The following is a 15,834-nucleotide window of genomic DNA, read 5'->3' as shown; positions in this document are numbered from 1 at the left end:
CAAAAAACCCTCACGACATGCCGACATACATCCCCGCCTCTCTTCGTGGATAGATTGGGGCTTGTACGTGTTCTCCATGCTAGGAGTCGCACGGCGAGCGTGGCTCGGTTCTTGAGTATATACGCCAGCTGGTTCTTCCTTTCGGCGCAGAGTCAGAACGTTGAGGCACCACAGTATGCACCAACTGGGTCGAGTCCATGCTACGAGCATTGCAGTGTTTCATTCGTTGAGATGCTCCGACGCGGCGTTTGTTGAGTTGGTTGTGCCAAGGATTGCAACGTTCGCAAAACTCGCCTTGCCTGGTCGAGAGACGCCAGCATGGAGAGCAAAGAAAAACGTTGTACAACAACACTTGCTTTTGAGCAAGATTTGACGGTCGATAACGTCGTTATCGCCGCGACCTCTCAACATTTCTTTCCACGTCGTTGCAATGGCACGAGAAAACACGTTTAAACGTATTACCTATTGTAAAGACCCGGCTTCATCATTGCGGCGGAGGCAAGTAACACACGGTAACATACATCCGCCAGACACGGACCGGCCGAACGGGGTGCCGCACACAGTTCTTCTCGATGTCGTTCAACGCAGGCGCCAAGACGTCGCTGCTGCAATACCCGACCAGCAACAGGATATGCGGCGACTCGACACGAAGGCGCATGATGATGCGCAGTGGACTCAGGCCGAGCAAACTGCCCGTGGACTCGGCGCGGTCCTTGCCCTGCACGTCGACACAGCGACCACAGACGATGCCACCTTCGCATGGAGGCTCGAGCTATCACCAATTTCATTCCGATCATGCCACCCGCACGCTAGATCGAGCCGAGATGACCCCGAAGGCGGCATCATTTGGTCCACCTGCCCGGAGCGTGCATTCTTCGTCGTCAACCTACACCCCTACTTCGCAGAGCACAAACCCCCAAGTCGACGCTCGATCGAATCAACTGTACCAGCACACTGCACAGTCTATGGAACGTCCTGTGTCCCGCCAGTCACAACCGACCCAACCCCGCTCCATTCACCAAAATTCACAGCATCGTAACATCGGCCGTCAGAGAAGCGAGCCGATCTTGGTGCCGAAGTCGGGCACCTGCGCAACACAATCGGGTGCACATACGAGTCAACCTGCCCGAAAGAGGGAAGCAGTGGTTGCTTCGTCTCTTCACAATCCAGCACACGGATCGCCGAAGAAGGTCATTGTCGACTACGACGAAGACGTGATTATCATGGACGAGAACGATATCGGGAAGAACAGCCTCTTGGATACTGAAAACAGCAGCATCGACGACTGGGACGATGCGTCCGAGACACTGAACAGTTTCCGCGACGCAAATGGAATTCGCGAGCGCGCCAAGCTCATTCGCACGATGTCCAAACAGCTACATCTGCCCAAGGCCGTGGACGTGTCAGGAACCCCACCTGTCCCCACTCGCGCACCACAGCAACAACACTTGCGCAACGACATGATTCCCCTCCTCGCAACTCGGATCTCTACGCCAGAACACGAGTACGCATCTGACGAAGAAGAGTTTTGAGTTGCAATTGCGGATAGGATAATAGACCCCATTTATATCAACCTCATGTCGTTCTTCTGTGTCAAGCAGGAATGTTTCGCCTACTTCGCCTGGTCCGCTGCCGCCACTGCAACGATCTTCTTGTGCAGTTGGCGACACGCCTTGTACGCTTTGATCTCTTCTTCGCATTCGTCGCCGTCGCGGAGTCCTCCGCGCTGCGTTGTCTTAATGTCAACACATCTACAAAATACATTTTTATCTCAAAGCAGGGCACATAGAAAGACACGCACTGAAGGTACGCTTCCAGGGCCGGCGCACAGACATCGCCCGATGCGGCGGCAGTCGGCGAGCTTGTGTTGTTTCCCATGGTTTTCTGGCGCGCAAGACAAATCACCGGATACATTATCCGGACGCACATCGCCCGGATAATTCATGTGAAGAATCCGTGGCGCATTGGGCACAATGGAGCCGCACATGATCATGCAGCGCATCCTGGACAGGGAATTCTACCGCATTGAAGCTGCCCTGGACAAGAACTTCGAGTACCTCGACAGGTATGTTGCTGTATGAAGGAGGCCGACGACAATACATTTGCAGAATGGACCGAGAGCGGGAAGACGCGCTTGCCAGAGCCCAAGTTCGTGCACACACGACATGTGGTGGCAACAGCTCGCAAACCAAGAAAGAAAGGAGCGCAGGGGTGTACATCACGGGCCTCTCAACGTATACTGCGTGCAAACAGTTGGGTAAGGTGCTGTCGCTTCCGTATTAATGTTGACGTATGTGGGAAGAATCGCTTTGCCATCGACTCGGTCGCGTCAAGCGCATCAAATTCTACAAGGATGAGCGAGGAAGTCTCAAGGTAATATCGTCTTTCATTCTGCACGATTGTCATGGCGACTTTCGTGTAGGGCGATGCCTTGGTCGTGTTTTTCACCGTTGCCATGATGGATGCAGCCATCGCCAAGGTACATCCCTCGCTACCACCCTTGCTGACGACCGCAGTTGCACAATTGTGAGGTCAGACCCGGCGTTCGCATCACGTAAGTGCATTGAAGGTCACCACGCGGCTGATTTCCGTGGCAGGGCCGCCCCCGCAGACTACAAACAAAAGAAGACTACTGCCACCGACACCATGCCACCGGCGGAGGATATGACCATCGCTCCTTCAACCGAGACGAACTTGGTCGATGCATTTTTGCAGGAAATTCATGACAGCCTCCATGGAGGGCTTGGGGCGACGGCTTCTACTCCTGCCGTGTCGGCCGCCCCAACATTCGTCCATTCCACAGCAGACGTTCCACCACCGTCCGCTGCAGTGCCGCCGTCGCCGATTGCACCAATAGAGAATGCGCTGGATGAACCGTCGAGATCCGTGGTGCTGCGAGGTGTCTTGGACGAAGTCGACGACCCTTCCGACAACACGACATCATCGGACGAGTACTTGGACGTCGAAGAAGACCTGCGCATTGAGTGCTCCAACTTTGGCACTGTTGTTCAGGTGGGAGTCCACCCGTGTGATACTCGTCATAATCATGCCTGCAGGTATCGATCCGTCGGGAGTTGAATGAAGTGGCCGTCGAGTTCGACGCGCTGGACAGCGCCATTGCGTGCTTGAAAGCGATGCACGGTCGATGGTTTGGTGGGAGGCAGATCCGCGCCACGTTTGATCCTGCAAAACCCGAAGCGAACGTCGATGACCCGGACTTGATGTTGCAAGCGTTCTTGGCGTCGGTTTAGATGGAGCGATGTAACGTGGACAAGCTGCCGCGTGCATTTTCCTTAAGAAAAGTACGCATCGTAAATGACGAACCGATTGGGCTGGTCAACGAAAGTATCGAGGCCAAAGTGTTTGCGCATGAACGAAAAGAGCTTCGGGGAGGGTCGGTCGTATGCAAGTTGATGCGGTGCGATCGATTCCCTCTATCGTGGAATTTTACCATCGACGGTTCATTGGGGACGGCAATACCTCGAGCATGGACTTGAACAGGTGCAGTCCTAAACCGTGGCGCTGGCGCTGAGGGTGAACAAAAAAATCCAGGACGCACAATGGGTCCAATTCCATGAAGTCACCGCGGGGTGTCTGTGAATGCCATATTCGGTCGATGCGTCAATCTATCGTTGGTGCATACCAAGTAGAAGAGATGCTTTCGACCGACTTTAAGGATTCCCCATGCAGTTGTGTCGTCGTGTGCGATGAACAGCGAATGCTTCTGCTCGAGAACATGTGTGACGGCCGTCAGTGGCGTTTTCAGGTGCTGCGCCTGTGCATCGTGCGAACTCGTCATCGAGAAGAAAGGACAGAAGCATGTACCTCTGCGGATCCAAGGCCCAATGCATCGACACTGTCGATGATATGCTTCTTGGACGGTTCGCTCAGGAGATCTTGTAGATTCGACACCTCCATCGCCGCGGCAGCGAAAAATTAGTTTGGTACGGATAATACAAATTTTCCGGATGTTTCCAGCTTGTTTGCTCATTGTGGCAAACATGGTGACGCTAGTGGTCGGTCGGACTCCGCTGCATTTGCTCATTGCGAGCGCCATGCGCCACGAACAGCGCCGCTTCATGGGCCGCGCCCCAACCATCGCGGGCAAGAAGAGCGCTACCGACGCAGTACATTATCAACCTTTTCGTGGGATTACACTGACCAACTCTTGCACCGTGGGTAGAAAAAAGCAATTCTCTTTGGTAAGCTCGGCAAGGAGCTCGTGGTGACGTCCAAAGCAACCAACGGTGATGTCAACAACATCGTATGGTGATCCGCCGATCTCTGTCTTGCATCTCATGCGTGTGCGTTGTAGCGCCTCGCGTCGGTCGTGATCAAGGCACGAGGAACTGACCACCATCACCTGTGTCGAGCGTACAACATGTGTTTCGTAGGCTAAGACGTTCAACATGCCGCGAGATAAGATCGAAGCTGCGATCAAGCGCGGCGTGGACGGCAAGTCCGCTGCTGCCACCGAAACGATCTTGTATGAAGGCACTGGTCCCAGTGGCAGTGCACTTATGGTTGGTACCACAATTCCCCCCGTGCTTCATTTCATGTATCCCATGCGATTCGACCAGATTGAAGCATTGACTGACAACCGCAAGCGCACAGCGCCAGCTCTGCGCCACATCCTGAGCAAACATGGAGGTGCCCTCGGTGCTAATGGATCTGTCGCGTGGATGTTCGAGCGCAAGGGGTATCTCGAGGTGTCCGCCGGCTCTACTTGGCATCCACGACCACTAAATCGCTCGGTTGCGCAGGTGAAGCAACCCGAAGAGTCATCGCTGACTTGGGACGAATACTCTGTGATGAATATTGCCGTACGTGGTCGGTCTCGTGTGGACAGCATGCACGCAGTCCATCATGGTTTGGATGAATGATCGCCGTAGATTGAAGCTGGCGCGGACGACATGGAGTTTCGTGATTCCATCGCGCAGGTGCGACAACCGACCTGTCACGATGACATGACGATTGGTTGCGAGGTTAGATTACGTGCGACGTCAACGATTTGGCGGCCGTGCGCAACCATTTGGTCGGCATGGGCCTCCACCCCCACGTGTGCTCGCTCATTTACAACCCCAAGGTACCGACCGCCATCGATGGTAGCATTGTGAAAGGTGAGCGTGAAACATGGGTGACTGTCCCAGGAATTCGTAACCCTGCCGGAAGACGCATCCGAGGAATTTGAAGCCCTCCTCGACGTACGTGAGCCAAACCATGCCGTTCATTCCTCATCGATGATGGATGTTCAGGCGCTGAGCGACAACGAAGATGTCAACGACGTCTTTCACAACATCCATCAATAGAACCAGGCGCAAACGCCGATGGGTGTCAAGTTGTGCAGCCCGTGCCAGTGCAATAACGTCTCCTTGTCGGATGATGTAATGACTATCTGCGCCCCGCCGGCACGACGCGGCCGATGCGCGGGACGGCCTTCTTCGGAATCAACCCGTCGACGACGACTGCCTTGGACGAGCTCGCTTTGGCGAGCGGATCCTTGACTGGCGGGAGTTTCGACGCAAGGGCTTTTTGGACATTGCTCGTTTCGAGCGATTCAACACGGTGTTGGAGCTTGGCGATCGCATCTGCATACAACGCCTCCATTTCGTTCACCTGATGGAAGAAGACACGATGGGTTGCAAGCGAGGAGGTTGGAATCCAAGCAAACCCACACGAGTACCTGCGCCCTCGACACGAAGTTGGCGTCAATCGATGTCTCGAGTTGTCCTTTGCCCGCTTCCAAGGCGGCGGCCTTTTCCGTGAGCTGCCGCACTTTCGCTTCGGCCTCGTGTACTAGCTTGAGTGTGGCGGCCAGTTGCGTTTCCAAGTCTTTCTTTTCCTGGCTCAGGTCCGCGATGCGGATTGTGGTGTCCCGTTCCGTAGACCACAGCTTTTCCTTGGCTTCTCGAACTTCGGCAATTGTCGCCAAGTGCGCCGTCCGCTCCGCCGACAACTCGTGCTCGACGTTATGCCATTCTTGGTTGGCTCGATTCGCCACGTGCTTGTGCGTGTCCATTTGCTGATCGTACCTGTCGTTCCCATTTCGTCGTTAGACCAAGGATCTGCCATGGAAGACGATTCTACCGGTGTTTGAGTTGGGCGAGCTCGCGCTTGTGGTCTTGGACAAGCTCGCAAACTTTCGCCTCAAACGCCACTGCTTGTTGAGCGACTGCGTCTTGCATCAAAGGCGTCGTAGCACGTTCCCCTGACACATCACTGCTTTGCTCTTGTGTTGGGATGGCTGTTGCTGCTGTTGTCATTTTCGCCATCGCTTGAAGCTCAAACTTGACTTGCGACGTTTCCAATCTCGCTTCCTCCAATTGATTCTAACACCAGCATGGATATGTGTCGAGCCAAGGTTGGGCTCACCTGCAGCATGGCCTCGTTTTGTTTGGCAGCTTGCAGATCCATGTCCAAGTCGTTGAGTCGATCAAGTTGGGCATCCACCTTTGCCTAAACGTCCAACAGAGCGTCAACCTAGCACATCGAGTCGCCATGGCCCGTGGCGGGTTTCCACATCGGACGTACTTGAAGAGCGTCCACGAGGCGCTTGTAGTCGGGAACGACGTTTACGGTCGCCCTAACTTGGACTTTCATCGCGCGCTGGCCAAACTGAAGTGTCGCGTGGCACTCGGACGCTTCCGACGCGTCGGGATTGACGGTGATGATGAGCGCTGTCTTGGCATTCCCACCCAAACTGTTTTGGAGCAGGCGCGTCCTAAAGTGGCGTTGTTGACGCACTAGCCCGGGCAATCATGGCAATGCTCGTACAGTTTGCTATCCCGATACGGCACGTGACTCTGCTGCTTGCTCAAAGCCGAGATGCAATTGCCAAGTGCTGTAGCGATGGCTGAGCCACCCGATGAATCGTAGACGGATTCGCACCGGATAAACTCAAGTTGATGGCTTTCAGTTCGTGGACTTGGGCGCCGCGAACGAGGGACTTCTTGACACGCTCGGACCTAGGGAATGCGATTGTCATGGCTGCCACAGCGGCGCAAGGGTACCCTGCCAAGTCGACCAGATTGAGCTGACTCTGATACACCTCACTCTCGGAGGTCCCGTCCGTTCCAAGGGATGTTGTGACGTGGATGGTCAGTATTGCATGGCTACGACTCGAGTGTGCATTCATTGCCGTGGCGGCAACCGTTCTATTCGCGTTTCCTTGCTCCATCAGGGCCACACAATCCTACGACGAGAGCAATCCGATAGCATTCTTCCTTGGACGATTCAGAGCGGGGGTTTACGTGGGCGTTCGACACTGGGCGCATCGTGACTCCGTCGACAAAGACTCCACGATCCTCAGTCTCTCGGATTTGTAGTGCGTTGTGGTTGTTTGTAATCGACGACGACGTGGGGTCGAGCAAGTCGAACACGCGCTCGCAGTACACTTGCACATAACTCGCCCGCATTTGCGTCACAAGGACTCGCTTTTCGGTGGCCGCAGACGATGGCGCTGTTGATGCTGGTTGCGACGGTGTGCGGAAGATGTCGCGGAGACACCGCGGAATGATACCGGCATCGGCCACGTCGCTGTCCATAGTTTTGCCCACCATAGTATGCGTTTTGCCTGCTCACCAAGTCAATTCTGCACGGCTGGGGAGCAGTTGGATGACACACCTGATCCAGTTTGACCATAAGCCATGATGGTTGCATTGTAGCCATCCAAGACACTCTACAACAATGTACAAACAACATGACTTCCACGCAAGTGAGCTGGCCAAGGCGTACTTGGACGAGGTCCTTGGCTACGGCATTGTACACTGCTTCTTGGGACGCGTCGTCCGCAAAGCACTGATCAAACCCAAACTCTTTTGTGTCGCTGTCTTGAAACGACAATGTCGACGTTGACGTAGATTGGACGCACACTCGTCTCGTCGACGAGGATGTTCCTGTCACAAACGTCGAGTCGCCGTCGGCCTCGGGACGCGCAGAGGCCACATACGGCCGTATGCGGCAATATACATGGACGCGCTCCGCCAGAGCTGGCGCGGTGGCACTCATGCCTCGTAACGCCGCCCTGATGTAACCGAGAGTTCTGTATAAAACCAGGAAAAATCGAAATTGTCAACTTTATCTTGAAATATGTATGTGATGCGTTGCATTTTAATCTTGGCATGGTATACAAACTTCAGGAGGATATTTCGGCCGGATGATTGCCATGTCGAATCGAAATCGTCCACAGACGCAACCAAACGGCGCAGGACCGCGCGTGAAAATGGGGAACAAGCCATCTACTGACGATCACGGCAACTCGCTGTCCTGTGCGTGCTGCCCTGGATCGACGGGACTCGAGCACGACTGGCCGCATCAGAAACAGCCACCTCCCCTGAAAAACTCCAAGCACAGCTCGACGTTGAGTATGTACCAAGAGGCGTCGGCAATTGCGACGTCGTCTATGGGCGAGACCGATTACGCTCACAAACCACAGCTTGATGATGGGTCCAAGTCGTCACGCACACGCACACGAGGGGGCTCGTTCGAGTTCAACGTGGAAATTCCCGAGGCGTTCCGAGCGGAAAACTTGCACGTGCGCCGAACGTCGGCACTTCGCGTGTCGAATCCATCGACTGTGGACACGACTACGACAGGGCCATTGTAAAGGATCAAAACAACTTTTCATTATATTGTTACGGCAATTGTGCGCTCATGCCAACGTGAACTGCCTCGCCATGGAGCCAATCCTGGCGAAATTAGTGCACATTGCGCTTAACATCAAGCGCAAACTGAAGACTGCTCGACATTCAAAGCAAAATATACTTGAAACACTTCACATGTAGCTACACGGACGGATTGGCCTGCTTTGATATGCCTCGGATCACGATATCGTGTCAAGGAGGCGCAGAGGCCGATAGGACTCGAAGTAAGGACGAGAATGGTGGAAGGGACAATGGTGGGTCGTTGATGTGGCGGGGATTGTATGGAGCCACCGTGCATGGCACGTCAAACACCGTGGGCACTTGAACTGCAGCCTCGGCACAATTGCTTGCGTTCAATGCCAACGAGCGCTCCGCTGGGTGGATCGGCGGAGCAATCACATCCATTTTCGTGGAAGAAGGCAGTGGTGCTCGGTTTGCTGGGTTCAGAGACAACAACCCGGAGCAGCTCTCGGTGCATGCCACGACTTCATGGTTGATGAGAAGTTGGGTCAGCTTGCTGAAGTTGTAGTTGATGTAGTATAACGCTTCGCCGATGGCATTGGACCTCATGGAGTATTCATCGAGGAACGGAATAGCGCTGGCAAAGGGGGAAAACTGTGCCAACGACGACAGCTCGACCTTGGATGCAGGCGGGGATGTTGGTGCTGTCGACATCTGAAGTGATTTGCGTTGACGTCGTTTGCGATCGCTCTTCAGCTGATGCGCGTTCTGGCGTTGTCTATGCATGGTGCACAACGAATGCAACGTGCCGTTGATCTTGAACGTGCGTGGATTCAAGCACTTCCCAAACTTATAGCGACAGCGCGACACAACGTTCTCGTCGCGGTCTCGCAACTTCATGGCGTCGTCAGGTGAGGCCTCGGTCATGGGTGACGCTGACACGGAGCTAGCACTCATTGAGTTGCTCCGTTCTCCTGGTGGTAATTCGTGCACTGAGCCATGCCAGCTATCTCGGTCGGTTCACGGTGACTTTTGGACGGACCATCGCACATACTGATCAATGCAACGATTTGATTGGCTTATACGATACATATAAGCCAATCAAAAGCCTTTTTTGCCAGATTTGCCGACACCAGATGAATTTGATTGGGTGATAAGAAGGGACATTGTCGCTCGCTCACTTTCACATTGACGGGGACCATGCGGTTCGGATCGGCGGCACTTTGCGCGTTTTTCTGGCTTGGGAATGCCGCTGATGCATGCCGCGACGTCGCGACGAAAGGATTACCTGTAAATTGGGTGTGGCTTGGTGCGCTCACCAGCAACTCCATACGCCTTCGCACGTCGGTGACGTTTGTCGACCCAGGATGCGACCCCACCAAATTGTCGATGTGGGTGACCCAGGTGCCCATATACCATCCATTGCTTCAACATAACCGAGTGGACACTTGCATAGGATACTGAGTCGACGTCGCATCTGCGATTTCCCGGCTCGTCGCAATCCATGTCGTCCACAACCTCAATCTTCGACTTCCACGCCACGGTATGCTCTCCCTCGTCTCGTGTGGAATGTGACTGTTCCACGACCATAGGGCCTAACTCCGGGTGCTTCCATTGCGTACGAGATTCGTTATGACGAGTCAACGTAAGAACTACTGACAGAGTTGAAGATCATGCCTGGCAAATTAGGGTGGTGAAGCGATCGGCGCGGTCAGTTCGCCTTCCACCGTCGCCTGGCGCGCCCGTGTCCTTCAAATTTGCCTTTTCATCATGCGCCGACGAGGATTCGGATCCTGAGGTTGAACTCCATTGCGCATGTCGCTCCCTCCTGAGATTTCAGCTTGCTAGGTGTTTCAGCAAATTGCATCGCACGATCCACAGTTTTTCGTCCACATGGGTGACTTGCACTATGCAAATCTAGAAGTGAACGACGTCAATGCGTTCCGAGGCGCGTACGAGTCCATGTTTGCGTCTCCCGCGGGACAGGTAGATGCCGTCAAGATGACGTGATCGTGCTGCTTCGATGACCATCGTGGAGATGTCACGCTGACATGCCAGTGATCGTTGCCAACGAATGCATGGGGTGGTAGGCCATGCTCAAAATGGAGTTGCCGATGGCATATATGTGGGACGACCATGACTTTGGCCCCGACAACTCGGACAGCACCGCGCCAGGTCGTCCCGCTTCCTTGCTAGCGTACCGGGAATACGTGCCACATTACCCCCTCCATCGCCCGTACGTCGTGATCGTTCTCTCCCAACTGTTCAAGCGTTGTCTTTCATGGATTCTGTGCAGAAACGACCCGCTAGACACGATTCAGCAAGTGTTTACGATCGGCCGCGTGCGATTCATCGTCACGGATTTGCGGTCACAGCGCACTCCGAACGACGCGCCCGACGTGCCGTCCAAGACAATCTTGGGAGCCGATCAAAAGCAGTGGTTCAAAGATCAAGTTGTGCGTGCTTACATATCTGAGAGTTGCAATGCTTGCCTTGGGGGATGCGACTTCTCCCAACTATGTCGCATGACGACCTGTTGTAGCGAGCCGCAACGACGTCGACAGACGTGGGTTTGATTGTGTGGGTAAACACGATGCCATGGATCGACGACGAGCGAAAATGGGGACACTTTACCCACGAACAGAAAGACCTCGTGGCGTTCTTTGCCACACAAGATCTGGTGTCCGTCCCGTTGGTGATTATCAGCGGGGACGCGCACATGCTCGCAGTTGATGACGGAAGCAACAGCCCTGGCAACATCACGACGTTCCACGCGGCCGCCATGGGACGACCAGGGTCTGTCAAAGGAGGGCCGTACAGCCATGGGGCGATTCCTGGGTCAGGTGGCTCCTCCTGTCCATCACTTGCAAATTTTGACCACGTTCTAGGGCAATTTGGACTGTTGGACGTTCACGACGTCGGTGATCGCATTTGTTTAAGATACAGTGGTCGACGAGGCGCCACCGAAATGTTGGCGTACGACACGTGCCAGCCATCCGTTCCTGGCTCGTATACGCCGTACACCCCACCGTCGAGACCTGTGCGAGTGATCATGCGGGCGCTAAAGAAGGCATTGTCTCGACTCGAGAAGAAATGGAACGCGGTGAGTCCGTCCCATCTCGTCGCGTGGGCGGCATTGGTCGCGTGTGTCGTGGGGATTATGTCGTGGCGCCGTCAACATCGATCAGCCCAGAAAGTGAAACACAAGTAATCCAAGGAATCACGCGAATACACTTGCCATGACAAAACGTTATTCTGGCAACCGATCACGACTTGCCCCATTCACCACCAACGATACCACACCGAGGGCATGCAGTAGCGGCTCAAATCCGATGGCAAACTCGACGTACTGGAGGTTGTTCTGCTGGTCAAAGCTGAAGCAGAGCACGGAATCGTTGGCTAAGTGGGCATGGCGCTCCAGCTTGCCATTGCTACTCATGAACAAGCACCCGTTGCCACAACAATCCTTCAGAGAAAAGCCGTGTGCGGACCGTACCGATTCGTAGGGGGTGGCAACGTAATCCGCATCGCTTGCGACACCACGAGCTTCTTGGTCTGCGTGAGTCGGTTCGTAGCAGCGATGCTGAATGTGAACGCGCTGTCGCCGGTATCGCATGGGACGTTGAGCGCTTGTCGGGACGACGCCGCGGCAGTCGGTGGCACGCCTTCGTTGAGAGACTCATCTGCCTGGGCGAGCTTTCCGTATGACAGAAACACGCGCAACGCGCTGGTCGCGTTGTTTAGAAACACGCCCTCCCGTTCCGTTGGCAGCAAATGAGTTTGCGTCCCTGCAAACTGCCCGTTAGACTCTGCCGCATCAGGACGAGGAGATGTACCAACAGTCAGTCGTGCTTCGTACGACCAATCCAGTGGATGAAACGAGGTCGGGTTGAAGAGGTACAAGAGGTACGCATTCGACACGAGCGTGTTGAGTGTGACCGAGTCGGGCTGCAACGTGTATCGCATGCTGTTATCGTCGATGTCGATTGTCATCCCGGCGAGTTCATGGAAGCGAGCGGTCGTGCAGCATGGGGCAACTGGAAGCGCCGGCGTTGTCCCGGTGTCGCCAACTGTTGTGGCATGTACTGCTTGCACCGAAGGGCTCGGTGGCGATGGGGTCAGCAGCAACGGAATCGACAGCGGTCGATAGACTACGTTGTCGATGGAAACCCAGATTTGCATCATGAGGGGCTCGCCGCAAAAGCGTCGGCCGAGCGCGTGCGTCGCCCGTAGGAGGACGTTCGTGTCAAGAAGGACCGGTGCTGGAAAGACCTACACATCCCATGAGTGCGGGACGGTACCAGAATGGACCTGGAACAATTCGCTTTCGAAGACGAGCGACCCGCGCAGCGCAGCCACCGCAGTCATCAAGTTGATATGTTCGTTGAGGAGGTCGCGCGCTTCCTCGAGAGACACCATCCCGATCAGTGTCGATATCTCTTGGATGGATCGGTTGATGCGCAGCGACAGGTCAAACATTCCTGGTCATGCACATCGTCCATGATGGGCTATGAATTGAGGAAGCGTCACACGTACGTTCGCATCGGTTGTACACGGCGGCACGCTCTCGCGAGCACATGATGGGCTTGCTAGAATCGATGGGAAAAAATGACGTATCCCCATTCGTGTTCATCAGGTAGACGCGCGCTGACACGTTCGACGACACGCGGCGCTGGAAGTGGCATCGCATGGCGTAGATCCGACGATACGAGCTTGCTTGGTACCGCAGGGCACCGAACCGCGCGGCCACACGGGCTTTCCACTCGCGCTCGCAGAAGGCTTCAATCTCCTTGTTCAAGACGGTGACGCGAAATAGCTCTGGTGTTGAGAGGTATGGAAGGACGTAGCTGAGGTAGCTCTCGTGGTACGAGGTGGCGTTGAGGTTTGACGGGGCTTCACCGTTAGTGCCAGACACCACCACGTGCGACGCAATGCCATGATCCGTAGTCTTGTCCATCATGTTCAAATGCAGCAACTTCTCGTGAACAATGCTGAGGTTGTCGAGCTCCATCGCGCTTGCTCGTCTGAAGCAATGTCAAACGAGGTGGCGATGCAGTCGTTTTCTGGCTATTTTTACGGGCATCTGGGAATTTTATTTAAAACATAGGTGGTTTGTATTGCAGTCTTGCATCTATTTTTATAAATGACCTCCGGTTCAGACCTCGGACGGTTCACATGTTTCAATTGTCCCCTTTCCAAAACATGCAATATTTTCATGAATTTTATTGACGCCTACTTTTGACCAATAATCCCAGTTTACATCCAAACGGTGTAATGTGAAAATGGATATTTTGAACTCGTTGAGTCAAAAGCGACGTCAATTCCCCGCGGTATGTGCGACCTAATTGCGGCCGTCGAGTGTGCCTGCGGTCATCCCCTCAAGACCGGGGGGAGGAAGTGTTCTCAGCTGAGCCTCGAGCCCGACGTACCCACGACGGCCGCGGCGAACAGCGGCCACGTAGAGTGAATCTTTGATGGTTCTACTGAAATTAGTCTAAATAATGCTACAAGACATACAAACTCAGGACATGACGGCATTGACTCGAAGCAAACGAAGCGCTCCTACGACCGGAGCTGCGGTGGCACAGCCTGGATCAGCTTCCGCTTCTTCATGTGTACCTCGGGACTGAGGAAACCGCCGTCAAATTCGTTCGCGACAGAGGTCGTTTGTGGTTGCCGAGCCAACAACGACGGCAGAGACGGCAACCGAGTTCGAGGTAGCTGCTGCGGATGTTGTTGAAGAACCGACGACATCGTGTGATGGTGGGTCATCGCCATCTTGTGCTGTTCCAACGACGCAAATACGCATGTGGCGGCATATCCGACGCACCCGCGGAGATCTTCGCACGCCAAGTGGTTGCATGTAGGTTCCGTGCTCGATTGAAGTGCGGGTTGCGTCCATGGTAGGATCTGGTTTTGGGGAAGGCACGCAAACTGGCGATCCCCCAGACAGCACACAATCTGGTACCCGTCTTGGTATTGATCCACGACGTAGAGCGGCAACTGCGGCAAAGGGTAATGCAAAGGGTAAGCGATGGCAGGCCACCACGACATTTGGGGGGTGCGCACCCAGCACATCTGCGGTGCAGGGGCGTTTGGGCTTGAGGCAGCGGCGCGACATTCGAGGTGGGTCTTGACGCCGCTGCACCGGGGAACGCGGCACATTACTCGGCAGCGCTCTGCGTGACTGAGCAGGATACGGTACGTCTTGAGGCAGTCGGTGCAGTTGGGTTCGGCATTGGGATGGATGGATGTGTGAAGGAAGATTCGGCGCATTTCCGCACATCCGCCGACGTGGCACACCTGCCCCTGCTCGGAAGTGGCACACTCGGAACTGTGCTTGACGAGTTCGTCTACCATGTCTGCGTTGAGATTGGCGTTTTGGTTGACATGCGGCGGGAACTGGCCGAGGTTGTAAATGAGCTTCAATGTGTTGGGGAAGTGCTGCTGTTGTTGAGTGTTCCACTCTACGCCGAGCATCATCGCGTATTCTTCATCACTCAGTCCAGAGTCCTTGGGCTTGCGGAAAGTGAGGCGCGACCACGCCTTGCGAATGGTGTCCATCACACTCGAGTCCATGACTCCATGACGCGGCCGGTTCGCATTGCACGCTGTACAGTGACCATTTTTCTGCACATAATACCAATCCGAAGAACACCCAGGCGTGGCGCAGCGGGGCTGGTGGCCGCTGCCGTACATGGCTTGGTGTTGCTTTTCAAGAAAAGCGCGGCGCGACGCGGCCCGCTTGCCTACCTGCTGGAGCACCCGTACCATCTTGAGGACGAAAAACACCCGTCGCCACGTACGTCGCGCGTTGAACGGCGGTCTAACGAGCGGGGTGCTGTTTGTCCGAGACCATGCTTTGAAGAACGAAGCCATGCGAATTCAGAGTGCACCGTCGGAGGCGGCGGCGGTCGGATTCTCTCTGGAGTCGGATCAAGAAGTGATTCAACGAAAGGCCATCACACGTGGTGCGCCAAGTTCAACGAGTTGGTTCAAGAAAGGCAAGGTGGCGCACGCCCCAGCTGGCTCAAAAGCGCACCGGATTCCAAATCGAAGAAGCCATTTTCATTGGCTAAAATTCAATGTCGAGCACATCCACACTACAGTACCCAATACCGTGCCAGCATGAAAGATGCATATATTTTGAAGAATAGCGTCGATGTGCAAACGCAAGATGTCGAGATGTCGCTATGACTTGCATGTTGTATACAGCGTTGCTTTGAACGTT

The 15,834-nt window shown here is 54.7% G+C and overlaps 11 protein-coding genes across 13 annotated transcripts; 5 read left to right on the top strand and 6 right to left on the bottom strand.

The window, feature by feature from the left end:
- The first annotated feature begins 497 nt into the window (after window positions 1–497).
- Window positions 498–1,679, top strand: H310_04682 (hypothetical protein). The gene has a single exon (XM_008869134.1). It carries the CDS (start codon window positions 573–575, stop codon window positions 1,530–1,532), a length of 960 nt encoding a protein of 319 aa, XP_008867356.1. The 5' UTR covers window positions 498–572; the 3' UTR covers window positions 1,533–1,679.
- Window positions 1,613–1,878, bottom strand: H310_04681 (hypothetical protein; the record flags this gene model as incomplete). The annotated part of the gene is made up of 2 exons (XM_008869133.1): window positions 1,613–1,751; window positions 1,802–1,878. 2 exons carry the CDS (start codon window positions 1,876–1,878, stop codon window positions 1,613–1,615), a joined length of 216 nt encoding a protein of 71 aa, XP_008867355.1.
- Window positions 1,879–1,954: 76 nt separating this feature from the next.
- H310_04680 (hypothetical protein) lies at window positions 1,955–3,446 on the top strand. The gene is made up of 7 exons (XM_008869132.1): window positions 1,955–2,065; window positions 2,109–2,257; window positions 2,303–2,373; window positions 2,423–2,479; window positions 2,517–2,554; window positions 2,598–3,012; window positions 3,057–3,446. Exons 1-7 carry the CDS (start codon window positions 1,974–1,976, stop codon window positions 3,249–3,251), a joined length of 1,017 nt encoding a protein of 338 aa, XP_008867354.1. The 5' UTR covers window positions 1,955–1,973; the 3' UTR covers window positions 3,252–3,446.
- On the bottom strand, window positions 3,268–3,927 carry H310_04679 (hypothetical protein). Its single transcript, XM_008869131.1, has 4 exons — window positions 3,826–3,927; window positions 3,644–3,775; window positions 3,481–3,594; window positions 3,268–3,434 (listed from the first exon to the last, which is right to left on the bottom strand). Exons 1-4 carry the CDS (start codon window positions 3,916–3,918, stop codon window positions 3,294–3,296), a joined length of 480 nt encoding a protein of 159 aa, XP_008867353.1. The 5' UTR covers window positions 3,919–3,927; the 3' UTR covers window positions 3,268–3,293.
- Window positions 3,928–4,001: 74 nt separating this feature from the next.
- On the top strand, window positions 4,002–5,451 carry H310_04678 (hypothetical protein; the record flags this gene model as incomplete). The annotated part of the gene is made up of 10 exons (XM_008869130.1): window positions 4,002–4,127; window positions 4,184–4,264; window positions 4,316–4,339; window positions 4,395–4,523; window positions 4,581–4,709; window positions 4,764–4,823; window positions 4,893–4,940; window positions 4,991–5,086; window positions 5,151–5,204; window positions 5,256–5,451. The coding sequence occupies 10 exons, from the start codon at window positions 4,002–4,004 to the stop codon at window positions 5,307–5,309; spliced, it is 801 nt and encodes a 266-aa protein (XP_008867352.1). The 3' UTR covers window positions 5,310–5,451.
- Window positions 5,213–8,052, bottom strand: H310_04677. 2 transcript variants are annotated; one of them, XM_008869128.1, is made up of 11 exons: window positions 7,735–8,052; window positions 7,624–7,678; window positions 7,251–7,573; window positions 7,011–7,192; window positions 6,889–6,965; window positions 6,775–6,841; window positions 6,532–6,721; window positions 6,373–6,456; window positions 6,088–6,329; window positions 5,684–6,032; window positions 5,213–5,616 (listed from the first exon to the last, which is right to left on the bottom strand). In XM_008869128.1, exons 1-11 carry the CDS (start codon window positions 8,005–8,007, stop codon window positions 5,392–5,394), a joined length of 2,067 nt encoding a protein of 688 aa, XP_008867350.1. In that variant the 5' UTR covers window positions 8,008–8,052; the 3' UTR covers window positions 5,213–5,391. The 2 variants fall into 2 exon arrangements, with proteins under 2 accessions (XP_008867350.1, XP_008867351.1); XM_008869129.1 differs by having other exon boundaries at window positions 7,624–8,052.
- Window positions 8,053–8,166: 114 nt separating this feature from the next.
- H310_04676 (hypothetical protein) lies at window positions 8,167–8,642 on the top strand. Its single transcript, XM_008869127.1, has one exon. The coding sequence runs from the start codon at window positions 8,222–8,224 to the stop codon at window positions 8,603–8,605; it is 384 nt and encodes a 127-aa protein (XP_008867349.1). The 5' UTR covers window positions 8,167–8,221; the 3' UTR covers window positions 8,606–8,642.
- A 192-nt stretch (window positions 8,643–8,834) lies between these two features.
- On the bottom strand, window positions 8,835–9,503 carry H310_04675 (hypothetical protein; the record flags this gene model as incomplete). Its single annotated transcript, XM_008869126.1, has 1 exon — window positions 8,835–9,503. The coding sequence occupies one exon, from the start codon at window positions 9,501–9,503 to the stop codon at window positions 8,835–8,837; it is 669 nt and encodes a 222-aa protein (XP_008867348.1).
- A 280-nt stretch (window positions 9,504–9,783) lies between these two features.
- H310_04674 (hypothetical protein) lies at window positions 9,784–12,102 on the top strand. Its single transcript, XM_008869125.1, has 9 exons — window positions 9,784–10,007; window positions 10,060–10,146; window positions 10,196–10,248; window positions 10,293–10,401; window positions 10,452–10,589; window positions 10,694–10,839; window positions 10,900–11,059; window positions 11,146–11,446; window positions 11,492–12,102. The coding sequence occupies exons 1-9, from the start codon at window positions 9,804–9,806 to the stop codon at window positions 11,812–11,814; spliced, it is 1,521 nt and encodes a 506-aa protein (XP_008867347.1). The 5' UTR covers window positions 9,784–9,803; the 3' UTR covers window positions 11,815–12,102.
- On the bottom strand, window positions 11,815–13,655 carry H310_04673. 2 transcript variants are annotated; one of them, XM_008869123.1, is made up of 5 exons: window positions 13,140–13,655; window positions 12,915–13,084; window positions 12,440–12,875; window positions 12,100–12,391; window positions 11,815–12,034 (listed from the first exon to the last, which is right to left on the bottom strand). In XM_008869123.1, exons 1-5 carry the CDS (start codon window positions 13,612–13,614, stop codon window positions 11,854–11,856), a joined length of 1,554 nt encoding a protein of 517 aa, XP_008867345.1. In that variant the 5' UTR covers window positions 13,615–13,655; the 3' UTR covers window positions 11,815–11,853. The 2 variants fall into 2 exon arrangements, with proteins under 2 accessions (XP_008867345.1, XP_008867346.1); XM_008869124.1 differs by having other exon boundaries at window positions 11,815–12,391.
- A 394-nt stretch (window positions 13,656–14,049) lies between these two features.
- On the bottom strand, window positions 14,050–15,595 carry H310_04672 (hypothetical protein). The gene has a single exon (XM_008869122.1). It carries the CDS (start codon window positions 15,480–15,482, stop codon window positions 14,166–14,168), a length of 1,317 nt encoding a protein of 438 aa, XP_008867344.1. The 5' UTR covers window positions 15,483–15,595; the 3' UTR covers window positions 14,050–14,165.
- Window positions 15,596–15,834: the final 239 nt, after the last annotated feature.

Source organism: Aphanomyces invadans (genome assembly GCF_000520115.1).
Source record: "Aphanomyces invadans strain NJM9701 unplaced genomic scaffold supercont1.7, whole genome shotgun sequence".
NCBI lineage: Eukaryota > Oomycota > Saprolegniomycetes > Saprolegniales > Verrucalvaceae > Aphanomyces > Aphanomyces invadans.
The sequence above is the reverse complement of the archived record's forward strand: the minus strand, read 5'-3'. Positions and strand labels throughout refer to the sequence as shown.